Source organism: Strigops habroptila, chromosome 3 (genome assembly GCF_004027225.2).
Source record: "Strigops habroptila isolate Jane chromosome 3, bStrHab1.2.pri, whole genome shotgun sequence".
In the NCBI taxonomy this organism is placed as follows: Eukaryota; Metazoa; Chordata; class Aves; order Psittaciformes; family Psittacidae; genus Strigops; species Strigops habroptila.
Window position 1 is genome coordinate 74281372 of NC_044279.2, and position 13330 is coordinate 74294701.

The 13330-nt window shown below is 39.2% G+C and overlaps 1 protein-coding gene across 6 annotated transcripts in view; it reads left to right on the top strand.

Moving 5' to 3' along the window:
- The window catches only part of LARGE1 (LARGE xylosyl- and glucuronyltransferase 1), a 277729-nt gene that overhangs the window by 166727 nt on the left and 97672 nt on the right, over positions 1-13330 (top strand). For all 6 annotated transcript variants that reach the window (XR_003990374.1, XR_003990375.1, XR_003990373.1 and 3 more), the window contains one exon: positions 2779-2950. Coding sequence is in view for 3 of the 6 variants with exons in the window: in XM_030477990.1 (XP_030333850.1) it covers positions 2779-2950 (172 nt within the window). In the remaining 3 variants the exon portion in view is untranslated. The remainder of the gene's footprint in view (positions 1-2778; positions 2951-13330) is intronic.

A 13330-nucleotide genomic window follows, 5' to 3' on the forward strand; every position in this document is an offset into this window, starting at 1 on the left:
GTGAGCCTTCACAGTGCTGTTGTGTAGCGTAAGGAGTTTTCCTTGGCATGAATTTGGAATGGTTAGATTATTCATGAACAAAAAAGCTGTGAAGAAATTATACTGGGGACAAATTAGGACCCCTCTTTATGTCTTAGACAACTCTGCATCAGAGGAGAGAAAACTTCAGGTATATTCAACCGACTGACAGTTCAAACTTCAACATATGCTAAGATCAAGCATGTGCCTGTCAGCTGTGAGGGACCATTTGGGACTGCTCTTTTCGTTTTTAGAAGTGATCCTTTCAGACATCAGGCTTCAGGAGGGTAGGCTTTTGGCTTCTGTGTGCCAGATCAGAAGGAACTGCCAGGCAAGGATCTTCTCCCTGCAGTGAGACATGTAGTGGCTCCTTCAAGATGATATACTTTTCCAGCCACCTTTTACCTTCCTTTCTTGTCTCAGGCTTTTCATGCAACATCTGAACCCCTGCCTTATTAAGCTTATTTGCATAAGCATATTAGGAGTTATTCTGGAGCAATAGTATGTTTGGACTAATAAAATGAAGGGCATGCATCCAAAATATATATATAATAGCATAAGGATGTGTAATAATAAAAGCAAGCTCAAGTCTGTAAAAGTACTTTAACTCTTTTACCACATCAGTATGACTAGAGAGCTGCTCTCCATGGCTGGTCTAGTGCAAGGATGTCAAGTGGCAGATTCAGAATGATATGCAGAGTTTGGAGAAGCAGAGTAAATACTGCTTTGCTGACACCTTGATGTGATGGTCCATTCGTAGGCCCCTCATGTGGGACAGCTAGGATGACGAATAACTAGAGTTTTGAGTGTGTGTGCATTTGAAATTATCTCCGATTTAAATACAGAAGACATTCCTGGGAAGAACTGAGATTCATTTTTATGTAACTAGAGACTTAATATTGCCGTGTATCTGGGAGACACAAGCTCTCTTCTAAGCACCATACAAATTACAGAGCAAGCAAGCAAGCAAGAATGAAATGGTGCTTTAGATCCATAAATTAACCATGGTGTGTATTACTTCCCTCTTTAATTTCTTTCATAGTGGTTTATACCACAGTCCTAGCAATCATTGCTTGTGGTAATTCTGCCATTCTACAGTGCAAATCCTGTAGAGAGCACAAGTAATAGATACACATGTGTAGGTGACAATGCCAGCCATATGCAAGTGATTGCATATTAATTGCATACACAGGCAATGGAACACACCAATGGATTGGCGGGATGTGGTGCCTTTTGAAAAAACAATTGAAACTTCACGCTTCAGTTTGCACTTTCTGTTGTTTTAAGATAAACTGCTTTTCCTGCCTTTCCCTCGAAATTTTGCCTTTCTCCTTAAAGGTTTGCTCTACTACCCTCAGTCTTTTTAATGAACTTAGCATTGGGGGAAAGCTCTGCCCTGGAACAGGAACCTTGATAATACAGAAGAAAGCTGTGTGCCATTTTAAAGGGAAAAGAGCAGGTCAGCTTATATCAGTAGAGGCCTTGTTATTTTATATTCAAAAAGAAATGGTCTGTAAGCAGCTATTGAGCCTTTCTTCAATCACTCTTCCAACTTCTAAATAACGTTTAGAAACCCATTCTCTTATCAGAAGCTTTTCTTGAAGGACTTTGGAGGAAATGAGTTCTTCTGTGCAAAAGCTGTTTCACATAAAAACTTTACAGTGCCAGTGAACAGATATGAGACAGCTAACAGGATAAATCTTCTGTTTTAGGAATGCACTTAGTTTCTGCTTACATTCTCTGAAGTATAACATGCTAGGACAAATCGTGAAATCAGCCTCACTCAGGTTTCCTACAGACAAAATACTAATTGAAGCTAATGGGAGCATGACTCGGGGAAAAACTTAAAATCTGTGAATTCTAGTGCATGCCCTTTAAAACATTAAACAAGAGGAATTTCCGACAGGGCAACAGGAACTTTACAAAAACTTCCATGTCCCATTTTTATATCCCAGTGATATTTGACATTTGAGAACTTCTCACAGAAAGAAAATTCAGCATAGCTCATGGAACATTCTAGTGCCAGTAGCACAAGGTAATACTGAGTTTAGTTTCCCAACTTATTTTAGAAGCTGTAGAAATGTTTTGTTTAGCTCTTACTGAAGAAATGTAAATGTTTGGGTTTACCTCCTCGATATATAACTAAACAAAAAATGTGGCTAAAAATGTTCTTACACTTTCTGACTTTTGAGCATGTCTGTGTGATGTCAGTAGTTGTAAATTAAAGATGTAAGGCTTAAGAAAAAATTGAGTTCATAAGAAACAATTCTTCTGCAAATTTTGGCCCATTGTTCCAAATGACTGGCTTTTTGAAATTCTGCCCTCGAATCTGTAAGAAATGAAAAAAAAAAAAAAATTCTGCTGAAGAGTAAGAAAATTCTGGGAATGACAAATACAAAAGTTTTTGTTTTGTTTGAAAATGAAAGCAGTTCACAATACAGCTGAAATTTTGGATTAAAAATATATTTTAGTTTTATTAGGATACATGGATGACTCACAATGGATTGTACCAGGTTGGAAAGGCTCAACTAATTTCAATTACATTGTGTAAAGCAGTTGCCTCAAAGAACCCTTTTGTCAATCTTTCAACAGCTTTAGCATATGTCAGAGCTTCTGAAGTTAATTTAAAAGCAGGATTTTAGATGTCTGTTTCCACCTCAGAGATCTTCCACTATTACAGGAAACTAGCGTCAGGAAGAGTTCCTCTCTCTAATGAAGATTATTTTCTCTTCCCCTTTCCCACTTCCTTTTTCTTGTCAGTCGGAAGTGTCTTGGATCCCCAACAAACACTACTCTGGGATTTACGGGCTGATGAAGTTGGTTCTGACTAAGACTCTACCTTCCAATCTTGAGCGAGTCATTGTCCTCGACACAGACATAACATTTGCCACTGACATTGCTGAGCTATGGGCCGTCTTTCACAAGTTCAAAGGTATTCTAATGATTTTTTTTACTGTCTTTATTTGAGGGGGAGGGAAAATGGTAAAGCAAACCGTATAGTGGGGGTAAAACTGACATTTGTTAAATGTTTTCACTTTTTCAATTTTTGGTGTTTGAATATAATTGTTCTAATTGTGAGCTCTTTCCTCAGTGATATTCCATATAGAGTGATTGATGACACTGATTATCTATGTACTGTGTTTTATTGGACTAATTATTTGGGACAGGTGATAGCTTGACAATAAAGTAGGTGAAAAAGAATTATGAGGATGCTGTAGTGGTGTACCATTGAAGTACCTGTTGGTATTCGGTACTTGGAAGAACTTGTTTTATATTGCATTTTATTAATAAAAACTAATTATGACTTTCAATACAACTTCTCCATGTTACCACTGAAAAGGAATGGAGTTAGGATCATACCTGAACCAGGGAGGAGGATGGAGAGGGCAGAGTTTTACATGTGAATAGAAAGAAGGTACTGCTTGCTCCTCTTAGTGAGTTGATAAAGGGTTTTGGATTTGAAGTATCCACCTAAAGTAGTTTTTTTCTACCTATTCCTGTTTCACACAGCTTCTTGAAAATTTCCTTTATAGTTTGACCAAGAAAGGAGACTTTCGGAGTAACCGTGTAAGGAGATGATAACAAAAAAGTTCCCCACTATGCTGTCAAAAGCAAGAGCAATTTCCTGGCTGACACACTGCAAAAACCATTTAATTCTTCCAGGCCCCGGTGTTGCCAGCTTTTCAGAGTCAGACTTGCCCTATTGTTCTCCTCTTGCCCTCAGAATATGTATTGCAGTGCTGGTAAGTGCAGAGACATTCTAGTATCCTGCTTTGAAAGTGTACAGCCGCTCAAAAGTGTAACCTTGATGCATATCATCAGCTCTCTTGACTCACTTCAAGCAAAGTCAGCCTAAGGAAATGGGAATATTTATTTACAGAAGCCAAATACACCACTCCAGTAGAAAGGTGACAGAAAAGACAGCACATTAACTGTACTTACCATGTGCTGAAATCCACATGAAAGGCCTCTTTGCCTTTGCCAGTACCAGCTCATGGGCAGGATCTGTTATCTTCTGCTCTACAGTCAAGGCTTAGGTTCTAGTGCTTGCTTCTACATACATTTGTTTTCTTTCCCTTCTCTGGATACACTGTTGTCCCTTCAGCAGGCCAGAAGCAATTACCTTCTTACTTAACTGAACTATTCACAAACTTGCTTCATTAAGGAATATAAAGTTTTTTCCTCCTCTTTGGGTATTGATCAAACCTCTTCACCAAAGCATTCCTGATATTGAACCTTGAGTTTCATATAAACATACACCTTGACAACCATAATTTACGTAAGTGTATGTCTAAGGAATAATGCTAGGTGTGTTACTGTCCTCTTAATAGTAAAATTTTACTGAATATGGTGTATTAGCATGATGTAGCAGGTAAAGAAATGTGTATAAACTGAACTTGGGCCCTGCATGGTCAAAGATAACAAAATCTGTATGCAGGTGATTAGGGGGATCATCTGCTTGCTTATATTTTCTGCCATAGTTTCAATGAAGGTCCCTTGGGGAAAGAAACCAATCATAAAGACTTCTTGCAAAGAAAGGAATATGGAGCAGAGGCAGGCCTAAGATTGAAAAAAATACAGACAGAAAATGTGGAAACATGGAGAAGGGTAATTACTGGAAGTTAAAAAGTAGGCGTAAGTCAGTCTCCATAGAGCAAGGCAAGGTTGTTCAGTTGATTAGAGTTGTGAAGAGCTCTAGCTTACACATGGAGACAGAGTTCTTGTGCTACTGCCAGCCCTCATAACATACATATCACAACTCCCAAATGTATGATTTTGTAAACTGGCCAGTCTGTCTTTTTAATTCTTTCTGACCACCTGCTTCTCTACAGTTTTTTAATCCTGGCAAGAAATTGGTCAGCATCTATATCTGCTTATCTCCTAGACAGTCATGCACAAAGAAAGAATTAATGGGACAATTCCATAGCCCCAGGACTTTGCGAGGCTCGTGTGCCCAAAATATTCATCTTGATGTTGGGTAGGAGAGGGAAATGAATGTGTCCAAGCACAAGCTTATTCTCCAGCCTGTATCAGGGGGTGAAGTCTCATTATGCAACGAGCTTGATGATGGTGACGGTAGGATTGAGGGTTTATGGGTAAGAATCAGGTATTTAAAAGACATGTAGGTGTGGCACTTAGTGACATGGCTTAGTGGTGGACTTGGCAGTGTGAAGTTAGTGGTTGGACTTGATGATCTTAAATGTCTTTTCTAACCTAAATGATTTTATGATTCTGTGATTCTATGACTCAGTGGAAATGGAACATCCTAGAAAGCAAGGGCAAGTAAGTTGGAGAGATTCTGTTGCTCTTCTGCTGCTGTAAATATTGGTTTAAATCGCATGGTGATTCTCAATTTGTCCTCAGCCTGCCAGCATTACAGAAGATTCAAAGGATGTCTCATGTCATTTGCCCCAAATATTCTTCTAAAAGAATGTTCTAAACTGGTATTTTAATCCCTTCCTTGTTTCTCCCTCAGAAGTCCCAAGTAAGTTTAGAAAGATTTCTTTGGGACAACGTGGTGTTGTCTTGAAATATCTTGAAATATTACTTAAACAGAAGAAAAATAAAACTCCTTTGAAGGGAAATTGTACTCTCTAGAGGAACCTGGCACTATACCCAGCCACAGCTTGGAGGGCACCTTAGACCCACAGGCTCTCCTAGGAATGTTCAAATACCCAGTTGTTGGCTAGAAGTTGCCATTGTAAACTTGCGTGCACTAGGATGTTGTTAGAGCAAATAGAAGTTTTTTTTCACATCAGTAGAGGAAAGGCAAGAGCTTCTTATTGCAGGTTGCTGCAGGATAACCGATAAGACAGTCCAGCACAGCCTCTTCCAAATTACAGCCATGCAGATAAAGAGAGAAAAGGTCCTAGAGTCTGCGATTCTTTCTGTGCCCAGAAAGACTTTCCTTCCAAACAAAAATAGTGGCAGAGCCCAGTAGCTCAGATTCCCTTTTCCTAGGACACCATGCTTGGAAGAAACTCTGATTTGGGATTGGTTTCAGTTTAACCAGGTCCAATTTGCTGTGTAAAAAGGCCCATAGTATGTTTTAAATAGCATCTGCAATACCCAGTATTCATGTTCTGCAAAGGTTCTTCTTCCAGTCCTCTTAAGAGTTGCTGAAAAGATCAGACCATTACACAGTAACTTAATATTTTAGGTGGTAAAGCTACTTATTGCATTTGCTCTCTATATGGAAAAAAGTAAGTAGGATTCCTTTGTAAATTATTGCTCTTCTGCCCTTTTCCGATAAGCTTTTTGCATATGCCTTTACAATAAATGATCCAACTATTCTGTAAGTGAGTGCACAAATTAGGGCTGTACATACGTGATTTCATTTTCAAATCTCTTCTTTGAAGTGGCAACCTTAGGGTTTGGGAGAAATTCACACCTCTCTTCGGTAGCCTGAAACAGTGTCTCAAGCAATGTAACATTTAAAAACTTCTCTTAGCAGTTTCTGGGGGGTTTATAGTTATTATTCTTTCTATATGCAAACTTCAGTCTGTATGCATAAATATGTCTTTGGGAACCAGTAACTTATTTCAAGAGTCAGATCCAGCTTTTCAGCTGGAATTTGGACATTTCTGCTTTAGCCTTATTCTCTCTTGCTCTCCCAAAGATAGGCAGTCTGTTTCTCTAGGACAGATACATACCTCCGAAATACGGACTTCAAAGGTGTGAGACTGCAGCCAGTCTGGTGAAGATAACCTGTCATGCATGTTTTCCGTGACTTAGTTGACGTTGATTATGCTTTCTATTAATCTTTCACTGGATTTTGACAGTTCTAAACTTCAGAAAGCACCTAGCCTAAAGGCAGAAGAGTGGGACTATAGATCATAGCATTCTTGGATGAAGCGCTGCGAAGTGTTTCAGACAGTAAGGATTAGTGTAACCAATATGCCTTTATTGCAGAAATTGTGTGAATTCTTCTGAGAAAAGAACCAGTCCAAAGCTATGCTCTCTGCCATCAATCTTAAAGTTCTTTTAAAAGCCATATCAGCTAATTGTTTTATTATTCTTGCTCACCCAAACTATTGGTACTGAAATGTCTGGGGGTTTTTTTCCAAACTTACGGTTTTTACTTTAAATGTATGGTAAATATGGATTCTCAAGAGCGTTCATTGTAAGTGGTATTGTGAATTTGTTTGGGACCTGACTATAGCAGTCATCATAATTACAGGTTGTGTTACAGGTTGCAGATTCAGTCAGAGTCACAGTCTCTCTGTGCTGGGTGCTGGACATATAAATAGCACGAGATTGTCTTTGTGCTTTACCTAGCATCAGGTGACAATTCTTGTGTCTGCTTGGTTTCTTTAGGCCATTGCTGTGCATGAGTCACAGCTGAGACTGACAAAGGAGACCTGAATAATCCCTGTAGAGATCAGTGTTGAGGGACTCTGTGTTAAGAACACCACATCTAAGGGCATTATAGTTTTTCTAAGTACATGTCCTAACTCAGAAACTATATTGAACAGTGTTGTCCTACGACTACATGTTAGTCTCACAATACAGCTAGCTGATATGATGAATATTTTAAGTACTTCTATACAACAGAGACTGGATCGTACATAACTAGTATATTTCAAATAACTCTACTTGTACACTAAGTCTTCCAGAGAATATAAACTACAATTAGTGTTCATCTGTGCAAGTATTCTTCTCTGGAAAGCTGATGAAGGCACTAAGGCAGAATCACCTACCTCCATTAATCAAGCATCCAAGCAGAAATATCAAGCTTGATAGGAAGACTGAGATTCCCATATTCATACTTTGCATGAATAGAAAAAAAATTATATAGAAGCTGTTTGCTTTGTGTCAGGAGCTCAAACAGTGATAAAAATCCATACCGACATCATAAATACCAGAAAAGGTCAACAGTGATTTTGGTGCAGGATTAAGTGCCCACAGCTGAAGAGGGACTGGCACATAGTCAATCCCAAACTTAAAATTGCAAACACTCAGTATGTGGGTGCTTTGGCATATTGCTCCGCAGAATGCCTGAGGTAACAATCTAAGTTCGTGCTATTTTTGCAGCTTCTTCAGGAAAACGAGCAAACAAAAAAAAAATCACAACCATCAAAAAATTCAACATCCTGTGTAGGTGGTTTAGTAATGATATTCCTACAAGAACTATTATGCATAAGGTTGTAATATCAAATGCATGCATGACTTTTCATTTGTGTGCGAATTTAGTGTGCCAGAAAGTGAGATGCTGATGGCACTGGTGAGAGTCAGGCAGAGTCAGCAGGTGCTGTATAAATTTCCCTGAATTTGGCTCTATCAGTGAATCCCCAGTTTAATAAACTATACCTGTCATAGACCTAGGCTTTTCTGCAAAAATTGTACTTTTTATAGGTGTGCTCTTCTTATGATGATGTAAAATACTCAGTTGTTGCCAAGATTAAAATTTAAAATTCATTGTCACCTATGGCTGAAGCCAGGATTTGAGCCACAGAATTGATTCTGGGCAGGTTCTGTAGTTCAGTCTGTCAGTTTACACTGAGTAAATCATTAAAGCTTCCACAGATCATTTTGAGACAGGATCTCTGCAGGCTGACACACTGTTTGTGTTAAATCCTGCAGAGATCTTTCTGTTCCTTCTGGTCAGTACAATAGGTTTTCTTTTCTTACTAATCAAGAGGAAGGCATTAGCAATGTGCACCTTAGTGTGTGTAAAAATCCATGATATGAGTCAGTCTTTTTTTGAAGGAAACAGGATCACATTGTAGCAGAGTGCCTTAGTAAAATTGTCAGGCAGCTATTATGATAGCTTAAGATGATCTGAATTTTTATAGGTGTCTAAAAAGGCCGAATGGCACTTGTCTTTGCTCATAAAAGGAACATCTGTTAGTTTCTGAAAGACTTGTGTAAGTGTTTAATGGTTAGACTACAGAACAGCTTATCCTAGGGTTATTCCACAAGTGAAATACATTTTTGCTTTGAAAAGGCCCCTATGGAGACTCTATCTGCTTAAGATTTTCTGTTCCTGATTGTTACATTGTGATGTTTTCCTCTTTTCTGCTGCAGAATCTTTGAAGCTTCATTGATAAAGAATCCTGTTTGTTAGGTATAGCTGATAGAAATGTTGGGGTGTGTCATGCTCCTCTGTCTCATGATGCTGTTGTTGTCATCTGTGTGTGAAACTACAGGAGTGAACACTGGTTTATCTTTGTGAAGTGCCAGGAAAGTAAGGATTTAGGATATTCGGGAAAAAATGACAAGTTTCTAACTGTGATTGACTGGAAGTTAATTTTGCTGATTTTAATTAGGAGGGGATCAAGCGAAGAGATGGGACTTACTGATTCTGTGGGTCCAGGAAAAAACACTTCTGTCTCTCCATACTTGTTCTATATGCAGTTTGCTTTGCTGTGGTATTCCTATATTGAGAAGGAAGTTTGTAAGAAAGTTGACCTCAGTAAATGAGCTCAAGGGGAGAGAGTTTATTATAGGGATCAGCATGTGCGCATTCTAGTTTATGGGTTTTAATGTGACAAGGGACATAATCAGAAAATTCTGATTATGAATTGCTGCCAAAATAGAATGGCTGCAGTTTCTGAGACATCTGTAGTTCTTTTTTAGCTGAATGGTTCTTTGTCTGTTTCTGCCACCAGGCAGAAACATTTAGAGGTGAAAGGCCAACAGTGCATAGAAATTACGTATAACTCATGGTGGGGGAAATTCTAAAGTAAAGTAAAATAAAATAAAAGATTTGGGTTCTTTATTTTTCCATTTTGATTTCCAAGGGATATCCTTTGGTCATGTTTTCAAGCTTTTTCCCATGGGGGCTAGGAATGTTTTAATTAAAAATGAAAGCTGATATTCTTTTGTCATCTTTTGATTCCACAAGGGGAGTTTTCAGAATAAAAACCCACCACATACTACAAGAGTTGTAATAAAATCTTATTGGCTATACTGAAGTTTTGAGGACTTTTTTCTACCTTCTCAACATCAAGCTAGTGCTTTTCCTGAATTATCTTTCTCCAGTCTTTTTAAACCTGCCACTCATTCTACAGCTGTCTTTTTGGCTTAGATGCCATGATGTATCAAACACCAAAACTAAATATTGTATGACTCACAGTGTTAAAGCAAAAAACCAGTTTCTGTCTCCTCAGAGCTTTACCTTCAGGATTTCAAGATACTTTAATTCTATTAATCTCAAGTATTCCAACTGTGGAGAATGGACCTAGAGCTTTTTGAATTGCCTTGCAAATACTTATTGAGAGAAACCTGGGCTGAGTGCAGCATCAGAAGAGCAAAGTGCATATCTCCATCTCCCTTGACTAGTGGAAGCTGTGACTTTTCAGAAGCTAGAAAATCTATCTACAAGAGGGTGCACACTGGGAGAAGAAGCATTTCTGCTTTGTGTGTTTGCGCTCAGCAGAGAAAAAGTGCATTTCTGGGAGTGGGATGCCAGCAGGCTGTGCTGAAATGAAAACCTATGAGAACAGAGGGTGGGAACAAACTGAGGGGGAAAATTATAATAACCCCCCATCACAACTAAAAAGGAGGAATCAGTCAGGAGTTACTGTCCACCAATAAATGTTTTGGGTTGATCATTTTCCTCTGCAATCTGTTAACCTTCTTATGCAATTATAGACATGCTCCTCCTCAGATACACTGAGTAGTCCTGCCCCATCAACTCACAACTTGTTTAATTATCTATATTTTTAGAGGGCTATTAAAAAAAAAAACTCAAGCTGAATGTCTGCCAAGTCTTCTTGGGTGGAGTACACAAGTTAAGTCCATGTAGTAATCCGTCTGGCCAGTCACTCTGCATTCCCTGGGTGACAGTAAAGCAGAGCAAGTGTATGAGCAGGCAGTGAATACGGAGGGAGCAGCAACTTGTCCATTGTTCCAATTAGTAATGTGTAATGATGATTCACCTCTGCATGTGTGAAAAAACCAAGCAGATGAGACATCCGGGTCATTCACCTAACAAATGAAGTTTTACTCTAGGGTTTGATAGTTATATTTCTAGGGCTAAAGAAAGAATGATATTTAATAGATAGGTTTCCACGCCTAAGGCCCTTATTCTAATCACATGCAATCTGTCAAGCACATATGCTTTTCACAGTTCTCTGTGAAATGCATTGTAATGAGTTGATACTCTGTTTTCTCCCTCTCTGAACCAGGCATATTCCCTGAGCCTACCTTGTTCTGCATTAACAATCCATATTTTTAAGGACCTAAGGCCCCATTTCCAATTACAAAGCTCTCAACTGAGGTTTCACCTTTTTGGTTTCATGCAACAAATTATGTCTGTAATACTGTCCTTGGCAGCACATGGATTTGCATAGGGTAAAGTGGAGTAGGGAATATCTGTCTCACAGGCTCAAGTTGGAAGGTAGAATGTATCACCCAGAGGTCAATGATATGATTGTCCCATCAGCAGGGTGCGTGCATGGTATTGTTTTCTGCACAAGCAGGAAAGAGGGAAAAGGGTCTACAAAATTAAACCAATTTATGACAACTGCACTAAAGCTGTGTACAAAGTCACCATGAGCAATAACTGGGGACGGCTGCATGAACTAGAAGTTACCCATATAAATGAAATCAGTAATCAGTCCAATTTTGTGGAAATAGTAGAAACCTTATAGGTTTCCTTTTCCCAAGCAATTTCGAGAATCAGGAATGTTTGAACCCCCCATTTAAACCCTTGAGCTAAAAGAAAGAATTAGGTGTGTTTTAATGGCCCACTTCACCCTGCATCTCCCATGTGTCTTTATTTTACTTACATCTCAAGCTTGCTATACTCCATGTTCTTTGCAGTAACCTCTAGCTTGCATTCAGCATAGGCCTAGCAGTTCAATTAAAAGTTTTTTTTCCTTCTGATTCTTTCCTCAAGGTACATCTTTTTTCGCTTTCAGACACTTCTAAAGACAAAAAGATTTTTGTCCTATCCCTTCCAGATGCATACCAAAAGGTGATTGATAAAAACATACAGTAAAACTAAGGGTTAAGTGTGTCCAAAACTTTTCTGTATTTTTATTTTATTTCTTGCATGTAGTCACAGTAGAATTCATAGTTTGATCTTAAGTGTCAAGTATGGTGATCTGTAACACCTTCTACTGCACAAGGGCTGGTCCTGAAAAGAATTTGGACCAGAAGTGCAAAATTCATAACTGCAGTGAATGGTGTGCAAGTTCATGTCAGTAAAAGAGATGCACATTCAACATTTTCTAGTGAAGACCCAGGCCAATTTATGTTTCCTTTGCACTGCCTGGGTACATGAAAGGATCTCAAGATCGAAGCTGATGCTGTTCCTGCTTGGGTGTAAGATGAGCCTTTGTCAGCTGCTTCTGCTCCTCATGGTTCTGGGATTCATTCCAGAGCTGGGACTTAACATGTCAGCAGAACAGCTTCTTGAGATCCAGTAGGCACAACTAAGTGAAACTCTGAAGCTACTTACGTCCATCTTTGGGGATGTGGAGCAGGGCTGGCTAATCAGTCCACATGAGTGAATACTCAAACAAAACCAGCAAAACAGGAGCGAGAGTTTACATTATGTACCCGGGAGTTAAGATAAAAACACCCTGCCATGATAGTTGTAGTCATCAAAAGACAGGACTACTTCAGTGTTCTCTGCATGGGGCTGCTCCTTGAGATTATTCAGTGGCTGAAGCGAGAACTGCCGAATGAGGCAGCCCTCTTACAAAGCACTGCTTCATGCTGAGAGCCGGTTCCAGCTGCATGCTGATAGCCTGCGAGCTTCATAGTGTTGGTTGTAACCTGGCAAGCCCTAAATTGTTTGGGATCTGTCCGTACTGAGGACTTTCCCTCTCCCTGTGTGGTATCTTTAACAGCTGTCTCTGCAAAGTCTATTTTGCTTGTAAAGAATGGTAATAGAGCTTTTCCATCCACAAATCTGCATCTCTATCTACTCATTATTTGGCTTTCCTAGAGCAGTGGACCGCTGGAGCATATCATCTCTCCTAACTTCTGGTAGATTACTGTGCATCTCTACTATCAAACTTCACACTGAAGTTATGGACCAGTTGCAGACCATTTACTCTGTCCCAGCAAACCATTGTAGTGCAGAGTACAGTGTTACGGGTTCATAATTTTATGACAAGGCACACAATGTATTTGGAAAGAGGATAGACAAGCCTAGCCAGGCAGCTGTGGAGATTGCTGTTGATCAGTATTTTTATGGGGAGGCACAGGTCTGTCAGTTTTCTGTAATCGGTTGCATCAACAATGAATGAACGTTTCATTCCTTATATGCATGTTTTAAAGAACATAAAAGCTTCCTGCTGTGATCTCACAAGACTTCCCCCTGTCAAGGTCAAGCAGGCAGCAGGGAATGTCATAT